This window comes from Meriones unguiculatus, chromosome 9, assembly GCF_030254825.1.
Source record: "Meriones unguiculatus strain TT.TT164.6M chromosome 9, Bangor_MerUng_6.1, whole genome shotgun sequence".
Classification (NCBI taxonomy): domain Eukaryota; kingdom Metazoa; phylum Chordata; class Mammalia; order Rodentia; family Muridae; genus Meriones; species Meriones unguiculatus.
In genome coordinates, this window is record NC_083357.1 from 7,955,682 (window position 1) to 7,972,937 (window position 17,256).

The window sequence follows — 17,256 nt, forward strand, 5'->3', positions numbered from 1 at the left end:
GCTTATGAGCTTCACTCAGTCTGAGGCAGTAAGGTCAACATGCAAAAGGTGCCTCCCAAATAAGCCAGCAATAAGGAGGTAGGAAGAAAACGGTCCTGAAGCTATGAGCAGGTGAGGGCTCTTGCCAACCACTGAGGAGGGCAGGGCGGACTCCAGTCTCAGGTCTATGATCTCAGAGCCCCGTGTCCATGCCAGGATCCCCAGAAGAGGCGAGATTGTAAATATTAACCTCCTAGTACCTGGAGGCCCAATGACTGACATGTGACATCTGGAAGGTGAGGGTCAGGCAGCCACCTCAGGGGTCTGTATAGAATGCTCTACAGAGATGGCTGATTGTTCCAGGGGCAGAGGTGGAGCTGAGGAAACTGGCAAAGCCACCTAAACACATGCACATCTTCTCCCTGAGCCAGGATCCCAGTGAGGGGGCATTCAGAACCTTATACTACCCACATGAAAATCTTGCTCCTGTGGGCAGGTAGTTCCCATGAGCAAGGACACCTCAAATTTCATCTGCAAAACCCGAGAGCTGTGCCTGTAGAGCTGTGGTGGACATCAGAGTCCCAGCAGAGACTGGGAGTGTTATTGTTCTTTCTACAAGCTGTGTGGCTTCCATCCCTGCTGAGGAGAGAGGTAAAGCTCCGGGCAAGGATGAAGGAACTTGACTCAGACCCAGAGGTGAGAGAGTCATGTTTTCCCTGAGCCCTTTCCTTTTGTGAAATTCAGAAGCTGAGCTTGCCCCTGTGGGAGGCTTAGCAGCTACACCCTGGCACATTCAGAGGCACAGGCTTCAGAAGCAAAGGCCAAATGAGTAGAAGCACAGGATGATTACACTCTCGGGACTCTCCTGTTCCTCCGTCCTTGAATTCAAAGCAACCGACCATCCCCTTTTGCACCCATGGAAAAAAAACCACAGAAAGAAGCAAATCAGGAAGCCTTGTCATCTGACAGAACTCCTTTCAATAAGGCACTCATTAAGACACCCACGGAGGCGCACATTCAGGCACGCACGCACAGCTTTCTTCTCCTGGTCTGTCCCATGCTTCTGTCTGTATTATCAGGGTGTAAAAGTCAATGCAACTGCTTGCTGAAGGTTGCACCGCAGAAACAAGGTGATGAGTACCACACTGGAAACTCTTTTCTGATCCTCCCAGGAGTCACTCTTTTTGTGACCTGGGGTCGTCAGTGGTTTCTGAAGCTGAGGTAGCTTAACACATGCATTCAGGGGAATCCCCAGGCTCTAATCTGCCCTACTCTTCCTGGAGACATCCCACCTCTCTTTGAACTTCAGTTTCCTAATGATAAAATGGCTGTGTGAACCACACATTCAGAGCCATTTCTGTCTGTATTAAGTAACTCACAATTTTCATATTTGTCATTCTGAAACATTACTATTTTTCAAAAGTAAACGTCTGAGCAGATGAAATCATGTGGCCTCTACTCTTTGGAGTTTTGACTCATGCTGTCATCAGCACATTTTATTGCTCTTCATTCCTATAGCTTCATTTCCCAAATAATCTGATGGAAACAGGTAAGTGACAGACAGCCCATGAAAGAGGGGACACATCGCTTTGCATTTCTGGCTCTATGCCAGTTATCAGTGAGTGACTCTTGCTAGCTGCTCCTCAAGGATGAGCAGAGAGAAAGGCAGGAAATGAACCCTCACACCTTTGAATAGCAGCCAACACTGGGAACTGTGTGGCCCTGAGGCCAGGCTGCAGAGAGGTGAGGCAGACTCCCTGCTCACTGAGATTATTCCCTTCATTCTCAGTAGGACAATGCCTGAAAGTAGTGTGTGCTTACCCTAAGTTTAACCTACATCTGTGGCCTGACTTCGCTCAGCCTCCATATCATCATCTGCATGGTTAAGAGTACCTGCCTCGGGGCTGTGGGCGGGATTGAACAGGACAAGGCTCGCCAGGTGTCATTTCTAGCCCCAAATCATGAGCAAGGTGCCCAAGCACAAACTCCGCCAGTTGTATCAGGAAAATTTTCCAGAGGCTCCTTGAAAGCAAAGCACCCAATTTGGAATCATTTTACCCATACCACTGTCATTACTGTCCAGAAGTAGCTAGTGTGAACAGCTAAATGTATTTCTGAATCAGCTTGGGCTACCTCTCTCTCTCTCCATACGCACACACACACACACACACACACACACATCTCCCTTGGTCCCCAAAGCATCTCATCTGCATTTAAAAACAAGCAGGACTGAAGACTCCTCAGTGGTGAGGAGGCTGAAAGTAGGCAAAAGTAGACAGCAAACCCCATGACTGCACAGATGACCAAGCAGATGACTTGCTGAGCGCTCCCCTCCGTCTCACTTGGCACTCCTCTCTGTGCCTCATTCCATGTGTGCAACTTCAGTACAGATGCTCACACAGACTGGCATACGTGCAGGGTCGGTACTTTACTGATAAAAACCCTCCCAGACTGAGTCTACCACCCACAGGTGCAGAGGCCATATTTACAGACCACCCAGAAGGTCAGCCCAGCACCCGGAGACAGTGGCAAGCTGTACTGGCAACTATTGGAACTTCATAAGAGTCAAAACAGGAAGAATTACAAAGACTCAGGTAATGAGCCCTCAGGCAAGTGTCTGGGGACAGGTTCCTTTCTCCTAGGACCTGCTTGACATTATGGCTGAATGCCTTCCCTTCTCCCTCCAGCAGGAGTCAGTGTCTGGGCTTTGTTAGGGTGTAGGCCAACCTGTTAGAACCTCATGTTTGCAGGTACAGTCAGCCCCTACAGGAACACACCAAGGCCATCTGCCTAGGGAGGAAGCTACAAGTCCCTTTGTGCTTCAGGTACAGGACCTCTGCAGAGTACACTAGAAGCCCAAGGTTTGGTAAAGGAACTGGCAGGAAACTGTGTGCAGCTCTGCCTAAGGAGAAGCTAGAAAAGCAGGTTAGCACATCCTGGCTGAGGCCTTGGTGACATAAACAGCCTAGGTCGGGCCCTATCTGGAGATACCCTCTGTGACAGGTCATCGGTTTTTCTTTTACATCTAGGACTAGGCCTGTCTGCCACTGTGAACTGTAGTAGTCCGCAAAAATGAACAAAGGATGAACTTTTCTCAGGCTAGCTCAACACTTAGCATCTTTAACCAACGTACAGAGATTTCCTCATCAACTTTCACTCTACAGACAACATATTTCTTAACCGTATCTATCAGCCCTATGAATTCAGAGGCAGGCATACACACAAACACACACACAAGCACATGTGTGCACGCACACATGCGTCTCCATACAAACTCACACACAAGCATGTGTGTGTGCACACCTACATGCGTGCATGTGCGCACACACACACACACACAATGAGTCTAAGCATGGGCTCAATCAGGTGACACTTTGGAATGACATTCATCACTGAAAGACAGATCATTTCTTTCAGTGAGGTCAAAGATGCAGAAGAGAATTCAGGAAAGCCTGGGGCTCAATCTCACATAACTAGGGCCATGTGTGTGTGTGTCTGTGCTTAGTTACCCGAGTGGCAGGACAGTGTCTCCTCCAGGTCACTTACCTCTGACCTGCTATCAGCAAGAAAAGAAACACCCACAGCTGTCGTTTCACTCCCAGCGCCTGAAGGTAGGAGTCTCCTTACACGTTCCCAGCTCTGCGAGGAGACCAGGCCTGAGCAGCACTGGGAAGTCACTGGCCCCCACCCTCCCGGGAAGTTGGGAGTCCTGCAGCCTGTTGGGGAGAGCCTGCATCCAAGTCCTCTCCAGGATTCACACCCAGGAAATAGAACACAACACGTGAGCGGCTCCTAAAGAGCCCAAGCCAGCCCCAGAAGATCCCCCGTCCTCCAGCCACAACATCCCCAAAGAAGGCTTTTCATGGACCACACTGAGCTCCCTGCCCTTCGGAAACCTGTCACCACAGCAGCTGCTTGCACAGATGTCCTGGGATGCTGGATGCTGAGCTGAGTTTGCTTTTAAAATTATTTTATCTTCAAAAATGTGTGTGTGTGTGTGTGTGTGTGTGTGTGTGTGTGTGTACATGTAGGCCACATGTATGCAGGTGGCCAGAAGAGGGCATTAGATGATTAGATGTCCTGGGGCTGGAGCCAGGTGGGTGTGAGCACCATGCTGGTGCAGGGGACCAAGGCCCAGACCTCTGAAAGAGCAGTATGTGCACTTAGCTTATCACTGAGCCACCCCCACAGCCCCTTTATCTGCGCTTCTCAGTGTAAGCTTTCTCCCACACTTGGGGTTCTCTCTCTGCTGATAAAGCTTCTCAAGGAAGTGGGGCAAGAGGTGAGGCTGAACACTCATCAGTGGAAGAGCTGGCTTATCTTCCCAAGGGGCAAAGGGTCTGACCTCAAGCTCTTCCGTTTTCACATCATTTATATGACAATCATGAGTAGTGCCACGATGTGACAAGCCTGATTGACCCCAAAGTCCCAGGTGGCCCCTGAAGGCATTGGCACACGCTTGTGCTAATGTGTGCTGCTGACACAGGGTCAGAGACATCTGTGAGACAGCCATACTCATCTTGGAAATTTGGGCCAAGGTCAAACCAAGATCTCCAGGTCTAAAGCAAGACTTGTGCCCAGAAATCTACCCTTTCTTTGTTAACAGTGGAAAAGGCGTATAATATCCTCACAGGGTTCCTGCCCTCCTGTCACCAGCAGAGTTGGCCCGTGTTCCCATCAATACAGGCCACTCCTCACCCAGGGAAGCCAGTTTCCTAAGTGGATAAGGTGGCTTCCTCTCTCTGTCCATCTCAGAGAAGTAATGGAGATGCCACAGCACCCTCAAAACATCACAGAACCCAAGCTACTGCTCAGGAGGGTGGCCCCAAGAAGGTTACCCCTCTTAACAGAGGCCCTCAGGCACCCTCCTGCTCACCAGCCAGCTGTAAACACTAATAGCTCCATCCCTGGCCTATCTTGGTGCCCAGGCTTTATAGACATCTTCCTTCTCATCCTCTTGTTGGGGCCCTGTGGGACAAGTGCTTTCCATTGACAGTCCCCCAATTCCTTCCCTCTTCAGGCCTTTTGAGGAGGCTAGGACAGCCTCCATCAGACCTTCCCACCTAACCTCTGAGCTCAGCATTCTCACAGGAGGCAGTAACCACTTCAACAAAACCGCGCAATGTGTCCCTCTTCTGTCTGAGCCGTCGGCTGTTTCCCCCTCAGTTCACATCTTCTCAAAGATTCCTCCTCTTCCTGACTGCGGTCCATCTTGGCGTCTGCATTAGGCTGGCTGCGCCGGAATATCCAGACAAAGCTTGCGCTGACATCCAGCTACAGCAGTGACCCACAGACAGCTGGGCAAGAAACCAGTTCTTGTCATAAACATCTATATGGCAGTGCTTTTGAATGCTTTGCCAAGGGGCTGGGGGGCTGCGTGAGGGGTGTAATCAGTATCATTCAGGACATAGTTTTATGTTTACAAAACAAGGCTATCCTTGTTTAAAAGATGTGTCTTAAAGCTGAGACTACTAGCTTTAGCATGGCCCTGGGTAGATGAGCCAGGAACAGCCAAGAAGCAATCTGAAACATGTAGCCTGGAAAAAAAATCAGTCAAATAACATTATTGGAATTTCTAAACAGTTTAAATTTAAAAGCATCATTTAAGGAAAAGCATTTTGAGGGGTGTCTTCCAGGCTAAGAATATTCACACTGAATCAAATGAGCTCCTCAGTTGGTTCAGCCGTTTCTTCATAGGTACAGACCAAACAAAAAAGGTGCCATCTTGGTAATGCCACACACTTGCGGGAAAGGCAAGAAGAGAACATCATGACGAAGCATCAGAGAAATCACGCAATTAAAACATAGGCATCTTCCAAATGCACCACACAGCACATGCAGCTCAAACAATGCCTATGCGCAGGACAGGGTACCAGACGTGTTGGGTAAGGAACCTCCAAAGAGCAACTCCACCCCAGCCAGTTACCGTGGTCTTTAGCCCTGCGTTGTCGAAAGCAGCAAAACTTCCTTTTCTTCTTATCCTCTCTTAGCAAGTCAGCCACAGTGACCCCTTCAGGTTGAACACAGGCAATTCCATTACCACACGGCAGAGGGCAGCAAGCGCAATGCAAACGTGAGAGCCAAGCAGGCAGGCAGGCAGGGCTGGAGCAGCTGGTCCCAGTGTGTAACAGAGGCCGCCTGAGACAGGCCTCTGATCCACACCTGCCACCTCCTCCTAGACAGGAGTCTATAGCTCAGGATCTAAAGCATGGGCCATTTGTCCACCTGTCCTAGAGAACCTGCTCCAAATAAACAATCAACTAGCCTGCACAGGTTTCTTATGTTTGGTCTTGCATCTAAGTAGGTGCCTAAGGAAAGCACCCTTCAGGGAGTCAGGGCCCCCGAGAATGGACTGGTATTATGATGCCAACCAGGACTGCTCTCTGGGGCAGGGCAGGTGGAAGTAGGCTTGGATTCTGACAATCCAGTTGTCACTCCAACTGTACCTCACACTGGCTGTAGGAGCATGATTGGTTACCTAATTTGCTTGCATGCAAGATGTTAGCAAGGGCTGGGCCTAAATATACTTCCTGGGGTGGGGTTGCTGGAGGAAGAAGTAAATGGGGACCAAGGTAAGAAAAGCAATGTGCTGGCTCCAGCAAGGCATGAGCACCCATAACTGCTAGCATTACCATTACCTCAGCTCAAGGAAAACAGTTCTAGAGTCTGACTTCTTGCAGTGCTGTGTTTCTGTAACCACACCAAGCTAGCTAGTGTCTAAAGTCTAAATGCTCAGGAATGGGAATGCGCAGGCAGTACGGGGGGCCAGGCTGGAACAGGAAAGGGCGTGCAAACGTAAGTCTACCCTTTTTGGGGGCCTAACACATTTCTACAAAGGGCATGCTCTAACACTGCAAGTCCCTTTCTCCTAACCTACCCTGGAAGAGCATGACACAAATGTTCAAATACTCATGTGTTGGTCCATGAATGACACTGTTTGAGGAGATTTCTGAGACCTTGTAAGAAAACTCCGAGAAAACAAGACAAGCGTCTTGTAACCTCTGGTCCTCTATAACATGGATTGTTCTTGGAATGTGCTTTCATGTGCTTACTTCAGATTATTCCCTTCATCTGGCCATTGTTCTCTGTTCATTACCTCTATGGAAAAGCATGTTTTTGCCATATGCTTGTTCTTGTGATTGTGTACTTTATACTTAGGTGACTCTTCTTAACCCTCAAAGTATAAACTGCTGCTCTGAAGAGAATTGGCTTTTGCGTGAGACTTTAGTCTGCCTCGTTGTTGGGACCCGCTCTCCCAGGCTCATGCTGCCAACTAGAGCTGCCACACTTGTGGAGGGCTAGAGCATGGGTTCAAAGCCCAGCTTAGCCACTTGACAACTGTGCAGCCTCGGGAGACATCGCAACTTCCCTGTGCTTTGGTTTCCTCATCCATCAAGCTCCCATCTCATAGAGCAGCATGAAGAATAAGAACACATCCCCAGGAACAGCATCTGATACACATGAAGTGCCTGATAAATGCTAATCACCCCTCTGTGATCTTTGGGTAAATAAATAACAGAATGCTCAACCACGTGATGAATGTCACATTCTGTGCCCCCTCACAATGCTGCTTTAATCACCCCAGAGAAAGATAGGCCGGATGACTGCTCCAGATGAACCAGTGGATACTATGTCAGACCTCTGGTCCCAGAGGTTGGCCCTCCCATCAGTCTCCCCAGTTACAGAGCTGCCAGCTGCTTCTCCAGAGAGGGCAGATGACGCATCTTTATCATAGGCCACCCGCTGCTGCCTTATCTTTTACGGCTTTTAGTAGATTTTCAATTCTGAAGTTCTCTCGGATATTTTGTGATAAAAAGCAGTCTTATAAAAATAAAAAAAAATAAACACAATCTTTTTTCCTTTTTGTTAGTTTGAGACAGAATTTCACACATGTTAGGTCTGGTCTTGAAGAGTAACCTTGAGCCTCTCATCAGCCTGTTTCCACCTCACCTGGCTGAGATTTTGGCACACTGTGTCCAATGTGTAAGGTGCTGGGAATCAGGCCCAAGGCTATGCACATGTCAGGCAAACACTCTGCTAACTGAACTACAGTCCTCAAATACAGTCTTTCAAGATAGGGCCAACAAGCTGCCATGACTTATTTTGCAAACAGGTATGCCACCCCCTCTCTGCTGACCTTTGAAACAAACAAACAAAAAGCCAACCAGGTAGTCCAGGCAGGCAGGTGGCCTTGTGCACTGAGGTCCATGGTAGAAGAGGCAGTGAGGGGCAGGCGGGGCAGTGGCTGTCACTCTGGGACCAATGAAGGAGCATAGTCGGGTACGCCTGTGATTCACAGGGGTTACAGGTACCTGCCCATTCTTTCTTTTGGAATCAATTGTCACTACTTACAGTGGTCCTTAAGAGTCCCCACAAGAAGGTCCCCTGTTTCATCTGGTCAGAATTCTAGAATGAGCTCCCTTTAAAATGGTTTCATTATTTTTAACTTTTTTTTTAAATAAAAAACTAGTCATGACAATGAGAAGAGATTAAAATAGAATTTTAGGCTTCCAGATTTTAATAGCTGTAGAACAATTACATTGTTCACAAAGAACCAGCTGCACATGTCCAAAAAAAAAAATCACACACACATACACACACACACACACACACACATCAGTTTGTTAAAGAAATTTGAAACTCAGCAAAAAGTTAAATAAATTATCCTTGAGAATTTCCAAATGCTCAGGAAACAACTTCTGAGATCATTTTGTTTATTGGATTAGTTGTGGCACAGCAGCTTTCTAACAGCAAATTTACACCTCGGATATCTTAAATAGTCCAAGGCTGCTCACAGGAGACTCCCCTGTCACCAGCACCACATAGCTAGTTAGAGACCAGCTGTGCCAGGCCCTCAGGAGATCCAGCCACTCATGCAGCCCAAGACCCAGAAGCTTTTGACTAGAGCTCCCTAGAACTCGCTCCCAGGAACATACAAAGAGAGGTTCTCCTATGTTTTTTGTTTTTGTTTTTCCAAGAACCAGAGCTTCTGGTCTAGGCAGTGAAATTTATGAGATCCTTAGGTGGTCTGTAAGGTACAGTAAGAGCTGGAGACTGAGCCATGGTGGTAGATCACAGAGCACTTCCCGGGGGGTTAATTTCACACCTGCTCCTTGACAACAAGCCTAGCCCTAGCAACCAGAAACGGACCTCCAGAGCCTGACAAGAGTGCTAGTGGGTCTCAGAAGTGCTGAGGTAGAGGGTTTGTTTGCCATCCCTTGGGAGAGCGCTACAGTTTCTGAACAAAAGTATAGATCAGGGGTTCTGTAAGAGATCCTTAGCCTGAGATTGGCTAGAGATCTGGTAGACTCTTCAGAAACCCACTACACATGCCAAGTTCTGCCAGAGCCAGACAGCAGCAAGAATGACTATAGTTCCAGCTGTGGGACTTCCCAGCCCTGGTACCCATGTTTAGTAAGGAATGAGCCTCTGCCGGCTCCTTCTATCTTCCCTGTGTTCACCTTGGCTCCACCACCAGGAAGAACCTCTTTCTACAGTCCCAACCACTCAACACCTGGGAGGAAACTGCCAGTTTGCATCCAAGATCCAGCTGAAGAGAGTGGCCAGTCAAGTCACCATTCTAAGCCAGTGAGGAGAAAGTCAGGAGCCTAGCACCGCACTGTCCTCTCCCCCAGAGACACTCTAGGAGCAGGGCTGAGGTGTGAAGCACGAGGTGAGGGGAATCACACACCCCGGGATAATGCTGACACCGTAGTGAGACCACACCACCATGAGTCACGTCTCTACCTGCTAATTAGATGCACAGGACAGTCCCAGGCCTGGCACATGCAGGTGGCAGGGCCACCACTGTTTGGAGGTTGGGGCCGTGTGAGTCTGGCTGAACCCCCAAAGCCTGTGGTTGGTTTTCTGGCCTAGTACAAAGAAAGCAGCTGGCAGCCATCGTGATGCCAGGGAAAGTTTATCAGAACAGCCCCTCCAGAAAGTTCAGGATTCCAATCTTCATCTTCACCAGAAGGTGACTTGGGGGCTATCCTCCCAAGTCATGTGACTCACCATGGTCCTCACAGCCTAGAATCGATTTCCTTATTTAAAGCCCTAATCACTGAAGCTCCGGCAATCTGATGACTCCAGAAGTTGTGACCCTGAGCCTCACGCTGCAGGAAACCCCAGCACCTGGCTAAAGAACTAGGAACAGCCTCGGAAGCAGTGCTCCTGCCCACCAGACTGTAAGCCGCTTCACCATTGCATCACTCAACCATCGCGTCACTCATCATTGCACTGGAGAAGCCATGTGCACACTCGGAAGATGCAGTGCGGCTTTATGGGCTTGAGAGCTCATTCCTCGGCTAATTCTGAGGATCTACGGCATAGAGAAAGTTCTGTTCCTTTCTGTGGCGAGATGACTAAATGATTCACTTAAGTGATCTGAACATGTGTTACTTTCTGCATCTTTTCCATGCCACTTCCTCAGTCTGATTCCCCTCTGCCTTACCTTCTGAAGCTAAAGCTCCTCCCTCAGGGCCCAGGAGGGAGGCTACTTCTTCCAGGAAGCCTTCCTTGCATTCCCACACCTGCACTCTAGCATCACTGCGACCCTGTGGGCTCTAAGGGTAGATTGTTGGTCTTTCATTACAGTGACCATTATAAGCCTTCACCTTCTCCTCTCCACGGCAACCTCTCTGAAAGGCAGGGGCTTCAGAATGGCCATCTTATAGTCAGGTTCTTTACAGAAAGCGACACAGGAGATGCCAACCTCACACAAAACAGTGATCCCTTTGGGACCATCAGAAGACATCACGTCCAGGAAAACCAAGCTTCACAGCAGAGGCCATTAAAAAACGAAAAGCTCCACCATGGACAACAGCAGCCTGAGAAGCTGGATTACTGTCTATAGCTAGATGTATATCTACAAGATATGGAAATCCAATGGCATGCAAGAGGCCCTCTATGGGCCGCATTTAAACCAGAAAAGAAGGCGCTTGGCTCAGAAGAGGGGACAACCCTTTCTTTGGTTTATATACAGCTATGTTTGGAGCTTTGGAAGGCAATGCAGATGGAGGCCAGCTTCCACAGTTTGGTACCACAAATAGAGAGAAGGCTTATATGCCCTGCACTGGCGAGTTTTTGTCAGCTAGACATGAGCTAGAGTCATCTGGGAAGAGGGAGCCTCAGCTGAGGGATTGCCTCCACCGGTCTGGCCCATGGGCGAGTCTTTCGGGGTGTGACTGATGACTTTTGTGGAAGGGCCTATCCCACAATGAGTTTCCCCCAGACAGGTGGTCCTGGGGTGTACAAGAAAAAAAAAAAACTGAGCAAATCAGGATTAACAAGCCTGAATCATCATTCTCCACATGCTTTCCTTCAGTTCCTGCCTCTAGGTTAAGTTCCTCTGCCCTGACCTCCCGCTGTGATGGACTATAATCAGTAAGCTGAAACAAGCCCTTTCCTTCCAAGCTTCTTTTCTTCTCCATGGTGTTTTCTCACATCAACAGAAAGCAATCTAAGAGGCACCTGCAGCTGGGCCTAAGCAGTGTTGTCAGCCATGGTAAAGCTACGGAAGTCCTATAGCGGCCTCAGGGGTTCAGGTTGGCTTGTTCGCAAGGGTAGCTGTGCCTATTTCTTCTGTCTTATCATAGCACACACATCAGCAAATGCAGAGATGAAAGCACCACCCACCATCAACCCTGATCTGTGTGAGAGACAGTCACCTCACCCTGCCCCAGAAAACCTCCCGCTATGTCTGGGGCAGTCTCCTCATCCTCAGGCACTGAGGCCCTGCTCCCTCCCTTTTGCAGTGGGCGAGAGGTCAGAGGCTATAGCTCATGAGTCCCTATCAGCACACCAACCTTGTAGGCAGCTGCAAAGACCCACAACAATGAGGAATACTCTCCCAGGGCAGCTTAGAGCCTAGACTAGAAGGGACAGAATGGCTACCTGGGCTCAGTCCTTCCATCCCGGGCTCCTTAATGTGGGCTTCTCTGTGCTCTGCTTTGCAAGCCCACATCTTCTGACATGCACACCACAGCTCACTCTACCCTTTGACACCCCTCCCCCCCCCCCCGTCCTCAATCTAACAGTCTCTGAGCATGGCCTTTGCTCACCCATGCTAGTCCTAAGACAAAAACTTTCTCCTGACACTCAACTGCTCTTCCACAGACACGGACCTTCCAGGATATGCAGTGTGGCCCCATGTGTCCTAGATAATCATCACAGCTCCTGAGGTACCCGCTGTCCTTTATGTGACCCGAAGCTCTGGCTGCATGCCTTTGTGAGTGGGTCTAAAAGGATCCAACCATGACTCCAAAGGGCCCAGTGCAGCAAGGGCTTGCTCAATGTCTTCTACGTGGTAGAACAACACTTGGTTTCCTAGGCTTCTCAAGGGACATTGTTCTTGAAACATGTTCTTGGTCTTTACCAACAACTATTCCCGAATGGGAACAAATCAGAAGCATTGTAGCCAAATCCACTGTTAGATTTCAATTTCTGCCCTTACCTAAGGTCCAAATGCTCCCAGGTCGGCTAAGAGCACGTCTGTGGGGAAAGTATGTGGAAAGAGAGACTCTGCGATCCGCAAAAGCAATTAATTCCAGGGGTTGACTGATTATCGGGCCTTGCTTCCTGCAGGAAGCACTTAAGGGCGCCTAGTGTCGCGGTGTGGGGCCCAGGCAGGTGGGCCGCAAAGTAGCAAGCGCTGACTCACTCTCGGCCTCTTAACGACTACCTACCACAATCAGCTGCTTTCTCCCTGCCCTGATGGCCTAAGCACTTGGATTGGTGTGGAGAACACTGGAGGGGGCCATTTCACACAGCACAGAGGTAGAAGAAGCCTGCTCCTCAAATCCTTGTGCAGGTGAACTACTACTCCTGAGGTATGGGGAACCACACGCCCACCCTCCCCTGCAGCTCTAAGCTGAGAAGTATCTCTACCCTCCACCCACAGAAACATGGGCTTACCAAGTTCCCAAGATCCACAATGCAAACGGCTGCTCTCCTCAACCAGACAGCCGGCTTACATAGGCACCTAAAGCCCACACCTGAGGTGGAAACCCAGAGTGCACACAGATTCACTGATTTCTCCATGACCTGAGCAGGCAGAAGGGAGGGGGAAGCTGGGAAGGTGTATTTTACCCGCAGCCCGGGGAAAAGGGTGCAGGGCATGGGGCTACACCGCAGCACCTCAATCACACAGCAGGTCTGTAGGGTCAGGAACCAGAAAGGCGACACCTACTGTTCCGTTTGCCTTCCTCTCCACCCTCTTCCTCGTTCTCAGGATCTATGTCCTCTGCCTGGGTGATCCAGTCCAGGTAGCCCTTGAGATCCTCTTCCAGCTGCTGCTTCTCCCGAAGCTTCTGGAAATCTCCTCGCGCTTTAGCCTTCTCTCTTTCCTTGGAGAATTCTCTGAGAGAGGCAAAGAGAGCAGAGCAGGTTAGGACCTCTGTGGGGACCTGTGCCACGAGCCGTGTGTCCTGCTGTGCAGTGGCCTTACAGCAGGACAGGCAGTTTGAGCACAATCACAAGAGCACAGCAGTGGAGCCACACACGTGCACAGGACACAAGACAGTGTCTCCCTGAGCAGAACGGTGGGTGTCAGAGCTGCAAAGACCATGCTGGCACACACACATGGTTCAGGACAGCGATACAAAGCAGCCCAGACCCAAAACATCGTGGGCTGTCAGAGTGGCCCTTCACTCTCTCCACCCACTTTGATGCCTGGCTACCCACTTCAGAAGGAAGTGATACGAGCTGAGGCCAAAGAGAACACTCGGAGCATTGGACAGGGATCCAAGGGACCCATCTTGCAGCCCAGGTCTCCCTTCCTAGACAAGACCTCTAGTCCTAGAAGTATCCATATTTGTTTCAACCTCTGCCTCTGGCCACAATCTCTCCCAACCTGCCCTGGAGGGGATGAAGCGACAGAGCAACCTGCTGCCCATTTATGGGGACACCTGCCTTGGAAAGGTTTTGGCAGAGGCAGTGTCCCCAACTGTTTGTCGTTTTCTCTGTCTCTCTTGATTGCAACCCCATAACCCCATAATCTGTGCGCATACACAACACTCTGCACCTGTTCAGGCAATTCTGAGAGTCAGGTGCACAACTGCCCCATTTTCACACACAAGGAACCATCTGCATTTCCAACTGCTGACTGTTAGCAGGCACCTAGCTATGTGAATTAGGGGTCTGGGGCACACAATTAAAGCTGTTAGGAAGCGGGTGAGATTATAGGCAGAGAGGCTTCTGCACACAGACCCCAGCACTGTGACACCCGCTACTGCTGTCTTCCACTCACCTGCTATCCTGCTATTCAATTCAAAGCCAGCACGGCTCCCTTTCATGACCTTACTAACTAGAGCAAAGGAGAGATGACCTGCTTTCCTCAAGCCTATTCCCTACTCTCTCCTCAAGCCCCTCCCTCAACTCCAGGCCTTTTGAGAGCTGAATAGGCACTTAAACATCTAGCAAAACTGGAACCTTTGCTCAGGCGTTTCTCTCTGCTTCCAAGGAAGGCTCCCATACACAGCCCCTGATTCTCTTTTCCATTCAGATCTTAGGATCCACCTTTGGCCTGGTAGGGCTGTTCCATCTCCATTTGCCCTCTGAAAGGGGCGGAAGAGACGAGGTCATGGGAGGTTCCAGATATAGAGCACAAGACATAATGGACTGGGGTTGGAGGGTGTGCAGGACATATGTTCTGACCTCCAGACCAAAGCATTCCTTCTGGGGATAGTGCCTTCTGACCTCAATAAAAAAGAGACTTGGAAGGCTGCGTCCTGATGCAAACACAGCCAGATGTGGAGGACAGACGAGTTTCCTCTATAACCAGAGCTTCCCGAAATAACCAGAGCTTCCCGAAGCATAAACAATGCACCGCTCAGCCTGGGTCACTCACTTTCTCAACTCCCAGAGTTACACTCAATCCAGAGCTGCACCCTTGAGCAAACCTTGAAGATCTATGTAAAACGTGCCCACGGGATATTGTTTCCTTAAACACCCGTGAAGATCAAGTGGGCTTTCAATCCTATTATTTACCAAAAAGGACTCTGGGACAGACATTTGTCATGTTTGATTCTGGTCTTAGCACACTAAATGTAGGTTATTACATATTAACAAAGCTCTTATTTTGGATTCATGTATGATCTGAGTTCTTTAAAAAAACGACAGCAGAAGTTAGTTAAATGTTATCCTGTGCAGCTAAGAATGTCAGAGAGTAAAATTTTACTTTAACACCACATTTACTGGTTTAAACTAGAACTACAAAAATGCCTCTCGTGTCTCTTGCTCATCATGGTGGAGGACATGTGTAAACCCTTCTGTCACCAGGACTTTTCAGAACAAATTCTGCCAATACCTGTACCACTGTCTATTCACGGGAAAGCAACCCTTCTCCCCCCCCCCCACCTGCTATACCAGATTTCACCTCCAGTTTACTGCATCTGGTATCAACCTCAGTGGATGACAAAAAGCATTACACTATTTTTAATAGAATTCTACTATTTCTAAGGTGCTCATCACCAAGAAGTTAAATGCTAGTCACTATGGCAAAAGTTTATTTGAATGAAGTTTCTGGTAGAAATGAAAAGATCTTTGCAAGGGGCCAGAAGATATGAACACAGTTACATTCTAGGAGCCTACTTGTCTGGGTCCAGAACTGTGTAGTGTGTGTGAACAAGGGTACCAAAATGTGCGTCTAATACCCTGCCCTTCGCACTGAAGGAGGGGAAATGGGAACAGAGGCACACCTCAGAGGTGGAAAGAGCAGGAGACGAGACTGGGGGCATCTCAGGAGGCAGCTTCCTGGCTGTCTGAGAACCCAAGTTTGGATGCCAGGCATTCAAGGGGAAAGTGTGGTAACACGCCTGGAACCCGGGCCAGGGTAGCAGAGACAAATGGATCCTGGGCTCTCACTGGCCAGCCAAGCTAGCCAAAAGAGTAAGCTCCAAGTCCAACCAGAGACCCTGTCTCAGAAAACAAGATAGAGATTTATGGAGGGGGAAGCTGACAACGACCTCTGGCCTCTGCATGCATGTGGCACCTGCCTATGCACAGAGGCATGCAACCCCCTTCCCGGCCTGCTTTTGCACCTGCACTTACAAGCAGAAGAAAACAACGGATGGGAAGGAGGGAGAAGAAGAACACAGGGTGGGGTGTTTTTCCCCAGTATACCATTTTACATAGTTTGACTTCTGAGACTAAGTGTTCATTACATTATAAATTTTTAAAAACAAATCAAGTACAGAGTGGAACAAAAATGCCCCATAATAAAAATTAATCAAAACAACTTCATCTAATTATGCTTCAAAAAAAAATACCATAATTTTCCCGAAGGAGGACAGAAGTACATGGAAGCAGCTCATGGACACGCAACAGCCAGTCATGAGCAGGACTGGAGCAATGGGAAGGAATACAGAAATGCCATAGGTTCACTCACATAGGCTTGTTTGCTGGGCTTGGTAGGTGTGCATGTGTGAACACTCGTGTGTGTGTGTGTGTGTGTGTGTGTGTGTGCTGGATGGGAATGATTCTGAAACTACTTTAGAACCAGGGCAGGATCTGCCGTGGGCAGTGCTGATGTTGGGAGGGAGCTCTCACAGAGGAAAACAACAAAGGTGGGGCTGGAGAAGACTAGTGGGAACCTGCTGCAGGGCCAGGTGTTCCGGTCTATGGAGTGTGCAGAGGCTCAGCGGGCTGAGGGGCTGAGAGAGGTGATGTTGAACTTGCAGGAGTCTACCTTTTCTGAAGGGAAATGGAGGAGTGAGTGGGGAGGGAGGAGGTGAAGGGGGTGGAGGGAATGGGGGGTAGACGGAGGGATCAGAAACTGTTGTCAGGATGTAAGATATGAGAGAATAAATTAATAAAAATAAGAGGAAATGTGTGTGTCCTAGTTCCATCTGTTGCAAGGGTCTAGAGACAGTCCCCCTAGATGGTATAAGAACACTGGGCGCCCACACCCACATTTCTCAGAATATTCCTCTCAAGGGCATAAAAAGGCCAAATGTGGCAACACAGACCAGCAGTTCCATCACTTGGATAGTGAAGCAATGAGCCAGAGGACTGCATGTGTTCAAAGCCAGTCTGGATTATACAGTGAGTTTTAGGCCAGCCTGGGCTATACTATGAGACTATAGTATGAGTTAAAATAATAAAAATGAAGGCTTTGTAATTGTTCTAATCAATTGCACATTTATGCTGCTGCCCATCCATTCCAGCCCACCAGTGAGAGATATGTTCCTAATGAGAGCTGATTGACCCTGGTGTCCATTTTTTTTTTTTTTTTGGGTATTTCTTTTCAAGTCTCTCTCTCCCAGGACATCCACTTCA

General features: G+C 49.0%; 1 protein-coding gene across 14 annotated transcripts in view; it reads right to left on the minus strand.

Moving 5' to 3' along the window:
- Cacna1d (calcium voltage-gated channel subunit alpha1 D) overlaps nucleotides 1-17,256 on the minus strand; it is a 301,017-nt gene that overhangs the window by 89,992 nt on the left and 193,769 nt on the right. For all 14 annotated transcript variants that reach the window (XM_060390786.1, XM_060390779.1, XM_060390778.1 and 11 more), the window contains one exon: nucleotides 13,169-13,338. In XM_060390786.1, coding sequence (XP_060246769.1) covers nucleotides 13,169-13,338 — 170 coding nt within the window. The remainder of the gene's footprint in view (nucleotides 1-13,168; nucleotides 13,339-17,256) is intronic.